The sequence below is a fragment of the Poecilia reticulata genome, chromosome 4 (assembly GCF_904066995.2).
Source record: "Poecilia reticulata chromosome 4, P_reticulata-male-v2, whole genome shotgun sequence".
Classification (NCBI taxonomy): Eukaryota; Metazoa; Chordata; class Actinopteri; order Cyprinodontiformes; family Poeciliidae; genus Poecilia; species Poecilia reticulata.
The window spans coordinates 754,423-771,989 of record NC_088833.1 but is presented as its reverse complement, the minus strand read 5'-3'; the positions used below and the strand labels follow the sequence as shown (position 1 = coordinate 771,989).

General features: G+C 52.1%; 2 protein-coding genes across 14 annotated transcripts in view; one reads left to right on the top strand and one right to left on the bottom strand.

Annotated features, from left to right (window-relative positions):
• The window catches only part of patj (PATJ crumbs cell polarity complex component), a 46,172-nt gene extending 35,294 nt beyond the window's left edge, over nt 1-10,878 (bottom strand). For 4 of the 13 annotated variants that reach the window (XM_081605726.1, XM_081605734.1, XM_081605731.1 and 1 more), the window contains exons 1-13: nt 9,975-10,617; nt 9,714-9,892; nt 7,964-8,134; nt 7,750-7,889; nt 7,505-7,688; nt 5,176-5,304; nt 4,824-5,102; nt 4,641-4,743; nt 4,475-4,563; nt 4,172-4,301; nt 1,352-1,456; nt 151-212; nt 25-81 (exon numbers count right to left, since the gene is read on the bottom strand). In XM_081605726.1, coding sequence (XP_081461852.1) covers nt 25-81; nt 151-212; nt 1,352-1,456; nt 4,172-4,301; nt 4,475-4,563; nt 4,641-4,743; nt 4,824-5,102; nt 5,176-5,304; nt 7,505-7,688; nt 7,750-7,889; nt 7,964-8,134; nt 9,714-9,892; nt 9,975-9,996 — 1,650 coding nt within the window. In that variant the 5' untranslated portion in view covers nt 9,997-10,617. Of the gene's footprint in view, nt 1-24; nt 82-150; nt 213-1,351; nt 1,457-4,171; nt 4,302-4,474; nt 4,564-4,640; nt 4,744-4,823; nt 5,103-5,175; nt 5,305-7,504; nt 7,689-7,749; nt 7,890-7,963; nt 8,135-9,713; nt 9,893-9,974; nt 10,624-10,671 lie in introns of those variants that run through there. The other 9 variants (XM_081605735.1, XM_081605736.1, XM_081605727.1 and 6 more) reach the window with 8 other exon arrangements.
• LOC145551335 (TM2 domain-containing protein 1-like) lies at nt 10,250-17,567 on the top strand. Its single transcript, XM_081605819.1, has 10 exons — nt 10,250-10,327; nt 10,394-10,476; nt 10,739-10,866; nt 13,597-13,831; nt 14,508-14,581; nt 14,706-14,814; nt 14,928-15,019; nt 16,311-16,384; nt 16,567-16,695; nt 16,803-17,567. The coding sequence occupies exons 1-9, from the start codon at nt 10,250-10,252 to the stop codon at nt 16,675-16,677; spliced, it is 984 nt and encodes a 327-aa protein (XP_081461945.1). The 3' UTR covers nt 16,678-16,695; nt 16,803-17,567.

Genomic DNA, 17,567 nt, shown 5'->3' with positions numbered 1-17,567 from the left:
AGCAGCCAGAACGAGATGCTGCACCTTGGAGGATTTCTGCAGCTCTGCGTCGTCTTGGATCACGGGATCCAGGTTCACCACCTGACAGGAAACAGGAAGCACAGTCAAACACGCAGCAGAACCGGATCAGCTGCTGGGTTCTGGACTCACCAGGACGAGGTACTGAGGTCCCAGAGCCGCCTCCCACTTGGCCCGCAGCTCTGCATCAGACGCTGCAACACACAGAGCAGGCTGAGTCTGGGCTCTGCTGCAGCCGCAGTTTCACTGAGGAACACTGGAAATGCATGGTGACCTTTGAACTCTGCATCAGGGTCAGAGGCTTTGTTCGGACAAACCGGACCAGAGGTCAGATGGTTCTGGTTCCTGCAGCGTGAGGCTCGGTCAGCTCAACGCGCTCCGCATGCGTCAGCCGAACGGAGCCTTGACTGGACCAGAACCAGAACCAGGTCTGGGCGGGTGGAGTGAGGAACAGACGGTCACCTGGCGCTCTGAGGCCATCGGCCGTTCAGGATTCCTGCTGCTGCAGTGAAAGCGCCGCAGTAAGCAGCAAGCATCGGCCTGCGTTAGTTTAATGACCGAGACGGGAGTGGGACAGATGAGCGCTCGGCAGCAGAGCGACAGTCTGTCTGCAGGCCGGGAAGCGGATTAGGAAGCGGACCGACTCCGAGATGGAACGCTGTGACGTTCGCCTCAGGTCCAGGTGTTAGTCAGAGCCGGCTGATTAAATTAGCATTGCTAACCCGCTTCCAGCCGGTAAATTAATGCGCCGTGTTGGACTGAATCAGAGCAGCAATACGTCCCAGAGGGACGGGCGTCTGCCGCACTAACGAGAAAGAGAAACTCAGAGTGGAGTTGGGGGGCTGAGGCTTGCAAACAGGAAGTTGTTCTGTTAAATTCCATTTATTAGGATGTAATGGCTAAAAATAAAAGGAATTATTAAGCCGGATTACCAGGGTGTCTGTTGCTCAGAGCATTTGACTGATTTATCCTTAAAGACAGGTTCATAGTTTATGCATTTAAAGCCGCAGAGCGGACCAATCACACAGCAGCACGTTTCCTCGCGCGCTGCTGCCGCTGCTTGATCTCTGAAGTTTCCCTCAGTGCGGATCGAGCTCCTCCTCTCACTCAAACTGAACTCAGGCTGACCTGTATGGATATTTACATCAACTTCCTGTGAGGAATTATGATTCTTTGGAGAACTCCACATCAAGGTGAGAGTTTAACTCTGGTTGAGCAGCTCTATGTGAACCACAGGAATAACTTGTAGTCGCCTTCAGAGGAGCGATGAGGATGATTTATCTTTGTGAACAAAAAATTATGCGCCGTTCCCGTCTCAATATCCTGCCCATACCAAATGTCACTTCCTGCTTCATCATCATGATGGATCCAGATGCTGACGAGCGACCTTTGACCTCCAGGTTCCTCCTCTGAGACCCCCTGGTCGAGGCCCGCTCCACTGAAACAGACAGGACAGAAAACCATGAAGGACTTCCTGGTGCCTGGAATAACCTGGAATAACCTGGAACCTTTTTCATCAGTTGGTTCCAACCAGAAAACCAAAACCGCTAGAACCGTCCTGAAGGTTACCGTCCCATCAGGTCGATGGAGTCACATTGAGAAACGGGTTTTGTTCTTCCAGAACTTTCTGCTGTCGGCTCTTTATCGGTTCCTGAGCTGGACCTGAACCTCCCGTCGCCGCTGACCTCTGACCTCTGACTAATGACCAGCAGAGGCGCTGAATGCAGAAGCGGCTCCGCTGGTCAGATAACGGCAGAACGCAGCAACTCTGAACACAGCAGGAGATAACGGCTCTTCCTCGGCCCGTGGGCTGACCGGACCGGACCAGACCAGAACAAACGACCCGAAGCCTAACACATTAATCTCTGCAGACACTGCAGGAGGAAGAGGAGGAGAAAGAGCTGCACATTCTGCAGATTACAGCCAGGAACAGATTCATCAGACAAAGGTTCTGATAAGGTCCGCACGACCAGAACCAGAGCAGAACCAGAGCAGTCTAGCTCATAGTCACTATAAATGTAAATGATCATTTTTCTCAGGACAGGCGGTCCGTCAGAACCAGAACCAACCGCAGCAGCTCAGCTGTTAGTCACATGGCCTGTTGGAGGCGGTACTTCCCACATCAGAGCCAGTATCTCTGGACCCTCTGACCTCTGACCTGTGGTCTCTTTTACCCATCAGATCACTGATCTTTTGAAGCGTATGCTGCCGTCATCGAGTCCACTGGATGGTTCCAAAATCTCTCTAGAGATATTTTAACTGCATCGGTCCCAGTGCAGTCAGCTTGATCAACTCGTCTCAGTGTTTTACAGCTGCTGCCGTCTGTCCTCTGCTAACTCAGCCCAGCCTGAAAGCTGCAGATCTAAACTCCCTTCATGATCCCTGAGGACGTCGCAGCACAACAACTGAACCGTTTTCTAGAGGAAAATCACCTTAAGGACAATCTGGTTTGGTAGACTGCATGATTATTTTAAGGTTTTGTTGGCTCTAGTGGCCTTTATTTGAGAGGGTTATGATGGAGGGGGAAGACATGCGGCAAATGTTGCCAGGCCGGGAATCGAGCCTGCGACCACCGGCATGAGGACCAAGGCCTCAGTACGTGGGTTGTGCTTTGCCCCTGCACCACCACAGTGCCCCAGAAACATCATGATTAAAGGTTCCTAGTGATGTGTTGATGGCAGCTGGTCTGGAAGCTTCACTGTTTGTTGTTCTGGACCCGACTTCAGCTTCTGACTCTGGATCTCACTGTTCTGATCAGCAGACTGAGATCTGTTTGGGATTTCAGGCACCATTTTAAACTGGTTTCACTCATTTATCTGACAGGTCTTTCCCTGTTTTTATATGTTCACTCTGATGTTGCTCAGCTGTCCTGGGGGGCCCCAGGGTTCAGTTCTGGGCCCACTGTGGGTGGGGGGCCCCAGGGTCCGGTTCTGGGCCCACTGTGGGTGGGGGGCCCCAGGGTTCGGTTCTGGGCCCTCTGTGGGTGGGGGGCCCCAGGGTTCGGTTCTGGGCCCTCTGTGGGGGGCCCCAGGGTCCGGTTCTGGGCCCTCTGTGGGTGGGGGGCCCCAGGGTTCGGTTCTGGGCCCTCTGTGGGTGGGGGGCCCCAGGGTTCGGTTCTGGGCCCTCTGTGGGTGGGGGGCCCCAGGGTCCGGTTCTGGGCCCTCTGTGGGTGGGGGGCCCCAGGGTTCGGTTCTGGGCCCTCTGTGGGTGGGGGGCCCCAGGGTCCGGTTCTGGGCCCACTCCTCTTTCTACTGTACTTGCGCCCACTGGGCCTGATATAAATCGTAACGTCTCATACCATGTGTACGCTGACGATATTCAAATATATTGTTCATTTCCATCCTCTGGATAAATTGACTGAAGTCAGTAACGGCCTGTTGACATTAAATCTGTTGACATTAAATCTGTTGACATTAAATCTGAACCAGCTGCAGGTAAAGGCAGGACTGAGACGCTTATCGAAGCTCCTGGTGATAAAATCACAGAATCAGGTTTTTGAACCCTGTGAGTAAAAACGGCCTCAGAAATCTGGACGTTCTCTTGGACAGTTGATGGACAGTTGATGGACAGTTGATGGACAATCACTGCCACTGTTGGTTCCAGGCTGTTTTTACCAGTAAGGAACATTTAAAGCCGTTTTATCTCAGAAGGACCTAGAAATGATTGTCTGCTTTTATTTCTTCTCCTTCAGATCAACGGCCTTTTAGTGGGTCTGAGTAAATCCTCCATGGCTTCCCTTCAGTCTGTGCTAAACGCTGCAGCCAGGCTTTAACTAGACCCACAGAACCAGAACCACAGAACTCCTGTTCTGGCCTCTCTGCTCTGCTCCCGTGTCTTTAGGACTCATTTTAAAACTTTGGTTTCAGCTTTTAAAGCATTTCATGGTGAGGCTCCCAAATGTACATCGGACCTTCTGGAGCCTCTCTGTCCGCCCAGGACTCTGAGTTCTGGTTCCCAGAACCGTTTTCAACTGGTGACGGAGCATCAGGTGCAGCCCAGGTTCTGGACCGGCTCCCTCCATCAGTGGCTGCTGGTTCATTTGGTTCATTCATTTAGATTCTTTTGTTTCCTTTCAGTAAAACACTTTGTGGTTTTTATGTCTGAAAGGTGATATAGCAATAAAGTTTACTTACTTACTGTATCGCCCTCTTACCTTTATCCAGGGATCTTTCCGGGCCTTGGACTTTCTTCCGGACCAGAGTCAGAACCACAGTCTGACCCGTCTGCTTCATCACCTCCAGAACCTCCTGATTGGTCATTCCATGGAGACCGACGTCGTCCAGCTGATGGAGAGACAAGACGGAGAGGAAAACCTGATGGGTCGGAGGTTCTGATGGGTCAGAGGTTCTGATGGGTCGGAGGTTCTGATGGGTCGGAGGTTCTGATCCCAGAGAACCGTCCCCACCAGAATCTGTCTCAAACGGATTCCAAAGCCCAGACCCGGTCAGGGACTCACAGCGAGGAGGCGGTCATGGACCTGGATGTTTCCGCTGTGGTCCGCGGCGCTGCCAGGAACCACGTGTTTCACAAACACACCCACTGCATCTGAGACAGGAAGACGACATCAGAACGCTTCGTGTTCACATCTGGACCCGGGACCGGTTCCAGGACCGACCGCCCACCTTGGCTGGTCAGTGGATTGAAGCCGACGATGGAGATGCCGAGGCTCTGGCCGTCCGTCTTGGTGAGGGGAACTTCATGGATCTCGTATCCCTCCAGGTTGGGCTGAAGCCAGAACCAGAACTGAGTGAAGCAGGTAAAACAGTTCCACGTCGTCATGACAACCACTTGAACCGAAGGCTCACCGTCTTGCTGGGCCGGCGCTGCGGCGGGGCTACAGGAGCACCTGGAGGTAAGGACGTAACGGGGGCGGAGTCAGGAAGAGGAGGAGGTACGTTAACGAAGGGGGCGGAGTCAGGAGGCGCAGCCGGGGCGGCCGCCTGGCCTTGGGGGTCCCTGGCGATCAGCATGGTCACATGAACGCCGCAGGCTTGCAGAACCTTTACGACCTGGTCGCTGGTGAGGCCGCTGGTGGGCGTCGACCCGATGCGGAGGATGTGGTCACCTGTGCGGAGACGCCCATCCTGATTGGACAACGGGAGAGAACCCGATCAGTTGTCGTTTTGGTTCGACCTCAGGAAGAGGAAGCAGACTCACCCTGTCGGCTACGCTGTCGGGGATCAGCGTTCGGACTACCACTCCGCTCGTCTTCCCGCCAACGATTCCAAATCCCAAACCGGAGCCGTCGTTGGAAAGCTCGATCTCCTCCACATGACCCCAGAGGTCCTGCAGGAAAGATCAGGATCAGGATTCAGATCAAGATCAGGATCAGGATTCAGATCAGGATTCTGCAGCTCCAGGTTTTATCAGCAAAAACCCAAAAACTTAAATCTGTAGGGATTGCAGACAGTAAATAATCTGTAAATATGGATAATCTGGCTGATGGCTCATCACTATTCCTGAGATCTGATTGGCTGCTGGCTGCACCTGAGCAGCAACTGCTGGAAGTGTTTAAAGTGGGAGCCCTGCTCTCACACACACACACACACACACACACACACACACACACACACACACACACACACACACACACACACACACACACCTCAGGCCGCTGTTCCGGTTCTGATTACAGCCCTGACCCGATTCAGCAGTAACAATCCTTCCCTTCATTCCAGAACCTCGGGGCGGAGCCGACGCTCTGCTTCTCGACACAAGGTCTCAGTTTTCCCAGGAACTGATCCATTACCGACCGGTACCGACCCGGCGGAACCAGCAGCAGCTTTCTGGGTCAGAACTTCAGATGGATCCGGCTCAGTTCTGGCCAACTGCTGAGCCCGGACCATCACCCCTCCACCGCCGTGCTGAACGCTGACAGCAGCGGGTGGCACTGCTAGGGAGAAGAGTCGTGACCTTTGACCTCAGAAGGATCTGTTTGGTTCCAGTCATTCCTCTGGTGAAACCGGGTCAAAGCAGACCCGCATGGTCCAGTTGATTAAGACCGGCAGTTCTGAACCGCTCCCTGCTGAGGGGAACCAGAACCAGAATCTGGACCACCACGCAGGAGAAGAACCATCAGCACCTGTGGCGATGTGGGTCCACCTCCACAGAATCCAGCAGGTTCTCTGGGTCTGGACCGACCCAGTCCTCCCCGTGGAGCAGAACCAAGCTACTGAACCGAGTCCATCAGATCACAGGGAGCAGAGTCAGAACCGAGAGCTGCAGCTCTCATGAGAGTCCTCGTCTCTCTTGTCTGGTTCTGTTGGACCCGGGCCAGGTTCTGCATACCGGGCCCCTGATCCGCCTGCTGCTTCATTCATGTCCCGCTCAGATCGAGGTCATGTTTACATGAACTGCGGGCAGAACCGGGCCGGACACCGCGAACAGACCCAGGACTGGGCCAGAAGATGCAGAAAGCTGCGTCACCATGGCAACTTGGAGGACATGGCGTCTCTGCCTGAGATGCTGACCCTTGACCTCTCCATGTTGGAGGTCACAGAGCTCGTTTTGTCTCTGGAGAACATGCGGATGTTTTCAGGGATCAAAGTTCAACAGATTTCAGCTCTAGATTATTTTCCTCAGTGAGATTAGATCAATGCTGACTGACCTCACCAGAACCGGGCCGAGGTTCTGGTACCAGCCAGAAGGTTCCAGAGAGCTGCTATCTGATGCTGATGATGATGATGATGATGGCCCACAAACCAATCAGCAAAACATTATTTGTACAGAGTCTTTAGAAATTAACTGAACATTTTCCCAAACCCCCCTGGTTGCCCCCAAACCTCTCTGGTTGCCCCCAAACCCCCCTGGTTGCCCCCAAACCCCCCTGGTTGCCCCCAAACCCCTCTGGTTGCCCCCAAACCCCCCTGGTTGCCCCCAAACCCCCCTGGTTGCCCCCAAACCTCCCTGGTTGCCCCCAAACCTCTCTGGTTGCCCCCAAACCCCCCTGGTTGCCCCCAAACCCCCCTGGTTGCCCCCAAACCCCCCTGGTTGCCCCCAAACCCCCCTGGTTGCCCCCAAACCCCCCTGGTTGCCCCCAAACCCCTAGATTTGCCCTGAAGTGAGTCTGGGCGATGGGCAGCAGCGTTTGAGAAATTATTTCCTGACATCCATCCATCCATCCATCGATCGATCGCTCCTCCTCCTCCTCCTCCTCCTCCTCCTCCTGTCAGCGGCGCTCAGAGCGCTAACTTCGTTTCCTCTCGGGTCATAAAAATGAAGTCAGTCAAAGTCAGCAGCATCACAGATCCTCACAGACAGGAGGGCTCACTCTGTTGCAGAAATGTGGCATTAAAGTCCCCTCCAGGTGTGAAGGGGCGCCTCCTACCAAACCCGCTTCGGTTCTGGGGATGAGCCGGAAAGACCAACACAGCAACTGACAGAACCTCCTCACCTGACCAGCAGAACCCAGCGGGACCCAGCAGAACTCATCAGAACCCATCATATCTCAGTAGGACCCAGTAGAAACCAGCTCCATTCCACTGACCGTGCCGACCGGCCCTTCAGCTGGACCTCCTGGTGCGACCCGGTCCCACTCCCGGGCCAAAACCAGCTCCACGGTCTCGCCCGGCTGCTGCAGCAAGCTCAGGACCGCCTGGTGGTTCCGGCCCGGTTCCAGAGCACTGCCGTTGATCACCAGGATCTGGTCCTGCTCCTGAAGACGCCCGTCCCTGCAACAGAACCCAGGTCAGAACCAACCAGAACCGCTCCGTGGGTCCGGGTGTGCCTCACCGGTCGGCGATTCCTCCAGGCTGGATGTGTTTGACGAAGACGCCACGGCCGGCGCTTCCTGCCGGGTTCAGACCGACCACGCTGAACCCCAGGCCCCCTGAAGCGGGCCGGGTCAGAACGATCGGCTCGATCCGGCGGCCCTGCGAACAGAACCGGCTCAGTCCCGCGGCACACGTCGCCGTGACGATGACAACGCCACCGAGGCTGCACCTACCTTCGCCGCCTCCTGGACCCACTGCTGCAGGTGCTCCGTCAGGGGCGGAGCCTGAAGGGACAGAGGCGACGAGCCATTGGTCAGGACGGAGGAGGGGGCGGCGCTCATAATCAGCTGACCGCGTCTGGAGAAACTGAAGTCACTGCGAGTGTCAGGAGGCAAGCTGCTGAGCTGGGGGGGCGGAGGGGAGGAAGAGGAAGAGGAAGAGGAAGGAGGCGGTCAGGTACAGGTTTCATTACATTCTGATTTTCATCTTTTTCTGTTCTGGTGGAACCTGGTTGGTTGGTTGGTTGGATGGTTTTTGGAAGGATGTTTGGTTGGATGGACCATCCATGGTCATCCATCCATCCAGGATGTTTGGATGGATGGATGTTGGATGGTTGGTCCATCCATGGTCATCCATCCATCCAACCATCCAGGATGTTTGGATGGATGGATGGATGTTTGGATGGTTGGTTGGTTGGTTGGATGGTTGGTTGGTCCATCCATCCATCCATCCATCCATCCATCCATCCATCCATCCATTCATCCATCCAACCATCCAGGATGTTTGGTTGGATGGATGTTGGATGTTTCCTGAGACGTTCAGGGCCTCTCATCAGGAAGTGCAGCACTGAGCTGCATCAGGACAGCAAGGAGTTAGAAACAAGGCGTGGGGCTGGGGGGTGGCGTGGGGGTGGGGGGGTAGATGGGCGGGGGCAGAAGCAGAGGAAGGTTTGGAAGCAGAGCATCGATTTCCCCGCGGCGCTGCGGCTCCAGCAGCTGATGTATGAACGACCTCTCCTCTCTCGTTGTGAGGCGCATCGGTCTGCAGCTGATTGGGGCCGGGCTGACGGCGCAGGACCCAGCCGAGGCCGGGCCGTTACTCAGTCGGGACATTACTGGCCCATGCCTCCGTCGCCACGGTGACCTTCGCAGCACTTAGCGTATGAAGGCGCCCGCTGCGGCTGCCATTACCTTAATTTGGCTGCAGGTTGTTTATTGTGGAGGCGGCGCGACGGCGGAATACAGATCAGGGCCGGTCACATGACCAGGGGCGGGGCTACACCTACCACATCCCAGGAGGAGGTTCTGATCCAACTGGAAACACACCAGTCAGACCAGCAGAACCAGCAGACCCGGCTGCTGAGATCAGAACCAAAGTCCAAATGGAAAACAGCTGGAAAATAAAAGCAGAAAAACTCCAGGAGCTGGAAGTTCCTACTCTGAGTGGAGCCCTGAAGTAATCGTGGTGAACGTTGACCCCCTGTTATCTGAACTTGAGGGGGCGTATCGATTACGCAATCAGGTCGTCCAATCAGAGACCAGACCAGATGGTGATATCGTCATCCACGGGTCTGGTCCCTCTGAACCAATCAGATTGCAGCAGGGTCACTTTAAGGGTTTTAAGAAGTAAAAGCCTAAACTCACGTCTGATTGGCTGAGCCAGCATAAAGCCAGGCTGCAGCTCAAGTCTTCACAGGCCCCGCCCCTTTTCTCCAGCTGGTGGGCGGGGCTTAGCTTCAGACCGACCGGGATGGAGGTCCAAAAGAGTCACAGCGGTCCCTGAGGGACACATGACCACTGGGTCCGAAACCCAGAAGCCAGTGGGCGGAGCTTCAACTAATCTAGTACTTCCTGATTGGTCTGAAGTGGAACAAGCAGAGCGGCTCGGCCAATCAGAGGCGCAGGATGTGAATAAACATTCACAGAACCTGGTTCTGTTCCAGGTTCTGTTCCGGGTTCTGTTCCGGTTCCGGCCGTTTCTCACCTGCTGCTGCAGCTGGCGGACGGAGTGCTGCAGCGTCAGGACGCGGCCGAACAGCGGGCTCTGCAGCGCCTCCTTCAGGCTGCCCAGGGCGGCGTTCAGGCTCCACTCCTCCCTCTGGACCAGCCGGTTCTGGAGCCGGTCCAGAGCTGCCAGAACCTGCTGGCGCTCCGCCGATGACACTGAAACAGAGAGAGCGGCAGGACTCGACAGAACCGATGAGCTGATGTGAGAACCAGAATCGGAACCGGAACCGGGACTCACCGACGGGAACGTTGTCCAACATGGCCGTCCTGGATCCGGGCGGCACGCAGGATCACCGGGCCGACCAGAACCTGGAGCCACAGGGAGGAAGCGGGTCAGACTGAAATACTCAGGTTCTGATCTATAAACCGGGTCGGAACCATCACCAGGCTGAACAGCTACCTGCCTACATGCGCATGCGCACTGCGAGTCTGACAGTTTCTGTGTTCAGGTGGTAAATCTGCAGGTAAGAGTCCAAAGCGAACCGAACCGAGCCGGGTTTACCGGTAAGACCGATGACCCAGTTCACAGAAAATAACCTCGCAGAACCGGACCGGGTCACACACCTGAGCTCACCTGGGAGGAACCAGGAAGTGAGACAGCGCGGTTCCGATGGGCGCTGTTCGGCAGTTTAATGAGCTAAACCCGGAACCGTCCAGGTTCTGGAGGCACCGGAACTGTTCCGAGAGGTCCAGCTGGACTTCCTGCAGGTGAGGCAGGTGCGGCCAAACTTCCCTGACAGGTGAGAGAAAACCTGCTGAAACTGGTTTAAACGGCCGAACCTGAACGCAGCTTCGTTCAGCGGGAGGAGAACCATGAGGTTCTATTCAGCCGAACCCCCCCACTCACTCGGAACCGACCAACCCGAACTGACCCAGTCCGCCTGAAGCTAAACCGCTAACTCAGCTGGGCTGTCCGGACCAGAATCAGAACTCACCTTCCGACCGGACCGAACCGAACCGAACCGAACTTCCTACAGCCGCTAAGTCCACACTTGGCCGCAGAACCATCCGGAACTGGGACAGGACTCACTTCAACTGGACCCAGTTCGCCAACAGAGTCGCTGTGATGATGCCTTTAGGTGCCGCCGGAAATAACAAATCTGGTGCGGATCGTGATTTGAGCATGAACGGTCAGAGGGTTCGGTTCGGTTCGGTTCGGTACTTATCAGTAACTCTCTGCTGGTTCTACACCGTCTGCTTCCTGTTTGTGTCTGAGTTCAATAAAAAAAAGTGTTTATTTGTTTTAAAAAAGTTTATTGTGGAAGTTTAAAAAAATAAAAAACAATAAAATAATAACGATGATGATGAAATAGATGAAAATAAATTATAGTTTATTTAGAATTAGTTATTCTCTCCCGGAATGTCAGCTGGAGAAAGACATGGATGGATGGATGATGGATGGATTGATGGATGGATGGATGGATGGATGGATGGATGATGGATGGATGATGGATGGATTGATGGATGGATGGATGGATGATGGATGGATGGATGGATGATGGATGGATTGATGGATGGATGGATGGATGATGGATGGATGATGGATGGATGATGGATGGATGGATGGATGGATGGATGGATGATGGATGGATGGATGGATGATGGATGGATTGATGGATGGATGGATGGATGATGGATGGATGATGGATGGATGGATGGATGATGGATGGATGATGGATGGATGATGGATGGATTGATGGATGGATGGATGGATGATGGATGGATGGATGGATGATGGATGGATTGATGGATGGATGGATGGATGATGGATGGATGATGGATGGATGATGGATGGATGGATGGATGGATGGATGGATGATGGATGATGGATGGATGATGGATGATGGATGGATTGATGGATGGATGGATGGATGGATGGATGGATGATGGATGGATTGATGGATGGATGGATGGATGGATGGATGGATGATGGATGGATGATGGATGGATGGATGGATGGATGGATGATGGATGGATGGATGGATGGATGGATGGATGATGGATGGATGATGGATGGATGATGGATGGATTGATGGATGGATGATGGATGGATGGATGGATGGATGGATGGATGATGGATGGATGATGGATGGATGATGGATGGATGATGGATGGATTGATGGATGGATGATGGATGATGGATGGATGGATGGATGGATGATGGATGGATTGATGGATGGATGGATGGATGATGGATGGATGATGGATGGATGATGGATGGATGGATGGATGGATGGATGGATGGATGATGGATGATGGATGGATGATGGATGATGGATGGATTGATGGATGGATGGATGGATGGATGGATGGATGATGGATGGATTGATGGATGGATGGATGGATGGATGGATGGATGATGGATGGATGATGGATGGATGGATGGATGGATGGATGATGGATGGATGGATGGATGGATGGATGATGGATGATGGATGATGGATGGATGATGGATGGATGATGGATGGATGGATGGATGATGGATGATGGATGGATGATGGATGGATGGATGGATGGATGGATGGATGATGGATGGATGATGGATGGATGGATGGATGATGGATGGATGATGGATGGATGGATGGATGGATGGATGGATGATGGATGGATGATGGATGGATGGATGGATGGATGATGGATGATGGATGGATGATGGATGGATGATGGATGGATGATGGATGGATGATGGATGGATGGATGGATGATGGATGATGGATGGATGATGGATGGATGATGGATGATGGATGATGGATGGATGATGGATGGATGATGGATGGATGGATGGATGGATGATGGATGGATGATGGATGGATGGATGGATGATGGATGATGGATGATGGATGGATGATGGATGGATGATGGATGGATGGATGGATGATGGATGATGGATGGATGGATGATGGATGGATGGATGGATGGATGGATGGATGGATGGATGATGGATGGATGGATGGATGATGGATGATGGATGGATGATGGATGGATGATGGATGGAATTAGTTATTCTCTCCCGGAATGTCAGCTGGAGAAAGACATGGATGGATGGATGATGGATGGATGATGGATGGATGATGGATGGATGGATGGATGATGGATGATGGATGGATGATGGATGGATGGATGGATGGATGGATGGATGGATGGATGGATGGATGGATGGATGGATGGATGGATGGATGGATGGATGATGGATGGATGGATGGATGGATGGATGGATGATGGATGGAATTAGTTCAGATATTTTAGAATTCTTAAGGAAATAAATGTTTTAAATGTAAAAAAGGAAAAAATCCAAGGTTTTAGTAAATAAAATAGAGTAACAAGTAAAATAGTAAAATAAATTTCTTAGATTACATTTCTAGTAAAATTTCGTTTTTATTTAAAAAGTAAATAAAACTTAACACAAAAATAATTTGCATTTTTCAAATATATCAAAATACACAAAGTGTAAAATTGTTTGCAAAAATGAGACAAATCAAAGCTGAAAAGTAAAAATAGTTGCTTTAGAAATGCACGTTTGAAACAAATATAATACTTAATTGTGGTCAAAATAAAATCAATCCTCCTGCAGGTTCGGGTTAAAGTTCGGCTGACAGGAGGGGCGGCAGGACGGACTGCACCTGAACGCGTCGTTCGGCCAGAATGATGCGTTCACGTTCAGTCTGTGCTTCCTGTTCCGTCTGCTGAGAAGCCCTGCAGCAGAACTTGACCCGTGTTCTCGCTGTTTCCATTCCACTTCAGCCGAACCTTTAACCGGATCTGGGTCCAGGTCCGGTTCTGGTCCACTCTACGGGCTGAACGGCCGGTTATGAAGCGTTTGGGTTTGCTGAGATCAAAGTTTTATTTAAAAAGCTTCATATAATCCAGAATCACCGAGAACCTGAGGTTTAATCTCAGAGCTCCGATGGCCCACCGTCCTCAGGACCCTGAAGGCAACACGCCGTCACGTGATGGTTGGCTCATCATGGCGGCTCCCTTTGGACGGTTGCTACTCCTGACGCTCGTGCTGTTCTGCTGCGGTTCTGGTTGCGGTTCTGGTCTCAGGGCGGCGGAGGCTGAAGAGGCGGAGGACTGCAGACACCTGAGGCTGGGACAATATCCTTCAGTCACGTGACGCCGCTTCCGGAAGGAGCCCTTAGCTTAGCTTAGTTTAGCTTAGCTTAGCTTAGCTTAGCTTAGCACGGTGTTTATCTGTAGTTCTACGGAAGTTTAACGACCAGCTGGCCGAGATGAGTCTGGTTCTGATCCAGAATAACTCGGTTCTGGATCAGATGGATGACGTGGTTTGATCAATAAGTCAGCAAAAGAAACAAAAATGTCAGATGATGCTAAATATCACAACATCCTGAAGGTTTTAAAGCATCTAAAGTTAAATTTTGGATTCAAGAAGCTGCTTAACTCTAATTATTCAACATTAGTTTGATTTATTTTTGTTCATTACTTACTATAATTAGCTTTTAACTTATTGTAATCTTTGTCTTTTCCCTAATATTGTTGCATTTTGTTCATTATATTTATCAAGAAATTAAAATATTTACCATGAATTTTATTTATTTTAATGAACCTTTTTATACATAAACACAGTTTAACTTTTTATTATTGTTTTAAGATCATTTAATCAGTTATTTTATTGATCCATCAGCAGCTCGTTAGGGTTCTGAATTACATTTTAATACATTTGTAACCCTGAACCGGCTCGGGTCCAGTTCTGGCTCCGGTTCATTACAGCTGTGAGGTTCTGGTTCTGGTTCCGGTTCCTTGACCCGGTCACGTATCTGTGCAGAGACCCGAAGATCGATGAATCCACGCAGGAACCAGAGAACTGCCGGGACGGCGTGGCGTTTGGTGAGTCCGCTCCATCGGAACCGGCCCGCTTGGTTCTGGTTCTGATGGTTTGTTTGACTGAAGATGAGCAGAGAAGCAGCAGTCGGAACCAGAACCGGGTCAGAACGTGTGTCTCTCTCTGCAGTGGACTGTCTGCCCGCTCCGAACGTCACCTGCCGGCTGTCCAACGGAACCGAGGTCCGGTTCAGCGGAGATGAGGTCGGCTTCAACAGAACCGTTGCCTGCAGGAACGTGTGAGTGTTTCCGGACCGGGCCAGAACTTTATACTCATCGTCTGGTCCTGGACCCAGATAAACCGGGTCGGTTCTGGACTGGAATGAGCATCAAATGTTCTGTTTCCTGTCAGGACCGGATATTCCTACAAGGTTGCCGTGGCGCTGTCTCTGTTCCTGGGCTGGCTGGGAGCGGACCGGTTCTACCTGGGATACCCGGCGCTCGGTACACACACACACAGAGACACACAGAGACACACACACACACACACACAGACACACACACACACACACACACAGAGACACACACAGAGAGACACACACACAGAGACACACACAGAGAGACACACTGAGACACACACACACAGAGACACACAGAGACACAGAGACACACACAGAGAGAGACACACTGAGACACACTGAGACACACTGAGACACACTGAGACACACACACACAGGGAGACACACACAGAGACACACTGAGACACACACACACAGGGAGACACACACAGAGACACACTGAGACACACACACACAGAGAGACACACACAGAGACACAGACACACACACAGAGACACACTGAGACACACACACACAGAGACACACAGAGACACAGAGACACACACACACAGAGACACACTGAGACACACACACACACACAGAGACACACACACACACACAGAGACACACACACAGACACACACACACAGACACACACACAGACACACAGAGACACACACACAGAGAGAGACACACACAGAGAGACACACACACACAGACACACAGACACACAGACACACACACAGACACACACAGACACACACACCGTCTCTCGGGTCCCAAACGAACTAAAACTGTTTGTTTTGGTTCGTTTCCATGGTAATTCTTTGTAAAACTTGAAGTTGTTTATTATTTACATTGTACAGTTTGTGATATTCAGTAATGATTTTACTGTAAAGCCAGGATTTGTTGTTGTTGTTGTTGTTTTTCCGTCTTGCGGCTGTTTGGATCCTTCATCGGATCAAAAACCTCAAATTGTCCAAAAGGTTTGGGTTCTGGAGGAACCCGGAGTGGGCGGGGCCAAACGGTCGTGTGTAGGTAGATCTCCCCAAATCAAGACAACAAGTCTCCTGGAGGTACTCCCTAAAATGCTCAGGGAGGCGGCCATTTTGGGTCAAAGGTCAAATTGTGGCCATGTTGCTCACGTGGAACTTTAACTCGACCTTTGACCTTTGGCTTCATCTTTGGTCGGGACGCTTACGGCTTTAATGAATAATTATTGTTGATTTGTCTTATTGGTGGTTTATTTCTATATTTACATTTTTTTAGTTCATTTTATTTTCATTTATTTAAAATTTGATGTTTTATTCATTTAATTATTTTTTTCTATTTATCTTCTGTTTTATTTTTAGTCATATTTCGCCTTAAGTTGCTTATTAGTAATGTTTGTTGATAAACGGGTCGGCGGTTCTGACCCGGCAGGCGGTTCTGACCCGGCAGGCGGTTCTGTGTTCCAGGTCTGCTGAAGTTCTGCACCGTGGGGTTCTGTGGGATCGGGACTCTGATCGACTTCATCCTGATCGCCATGCAGGTAAGTCCAGGACCAGAACCAGAACCAGGACCAGGACCAGGACCAGGACCAGGACCAGAACCAGAACCAGAACCAGAACCAGGACCAGGACCAGGACCAGGACCAGAACCAGAACCAGGACCAGGACCAGAACCAGGACCAGGACCAGAACCAGAACCCTGACTGCAGTCCCTGTTCTGCAGATGGTGGGCCCGGCGGACGGGTCCAGTTACATTGTGGATTTCTACGGCGCCCGGCTGACCCGGCTCTCCATCACCAACGAGACGTTCAGGAAGCCTCACCTGGCGCTCTGATCACCGCCGGACCGGGCCGTGAGTCCAGAACTCTAGAACCTATCAGAACCGGATGTGAGGGGCGGAGCCTGCGGGTTCCCTCAGCCGGAGTCTGCCCGGTAACAGGTGATGCTTTGTTTCTGCAGGCGCAGCGTTCAGGTGGAAGAGGAGCGAATGCATCTTCATCACCCGTCACATTCCTGGAGGACCGATCCGGGTGTCCCCTCCATGTCCTCCATGTCCTCCATGTCCTCCATCCCCTCCATGTCCTCCATGTCCTCCATCCCCTCCATGTCCTCCATGTCCTCCATGTCCTCCATCCCCTCCATGTCCTCCATGTCCTCCATGTCCTCCATCCCCTCCATGTCCTCCATGTCCTTCATGTCCTCCATCCCCTCCATGTCCTCCATCCCCTCCATGTCCTCCATGTCCTCCATGTCCTCCATCCCCTCCATGTCCTCCATGTCCTTCATGTCCTCCATGTCCTCCATGTCCTTCATGTCCTCCATGTCCTCCATCCCCTCCATGTCCCCTCCATGTCCTCCATGTCCCCTCCATGTCCTCCATGTCCTTCATGTCCTCCATGTCCTCCATGTCCTCCATGTCCTCCATCCCCTCCATGTCCTCCATCCCCTCCATGTCCTCCATGTCCTCCATGTCCTTCATGTCCTCCATGTCCTTCATGTCCTCCATGTCCCCTCCATGTCCTCCATGTCCTCAATCCCCTCCATGTCCTCCATGTCCTTCATGTCCTCCATGTCCTCCATCCCCTCCATGTCCTCCATGTCCTTCATGTCCTCCATGTCCTCCATGTCCTTCATGTCCTCCATGTCCTCCATGTCCTCCATGTCCCTATTCAGAAGTTTTTCTGCTGTTTAAGTTATTAAATTGAAATAAATCATTCTTGTTGC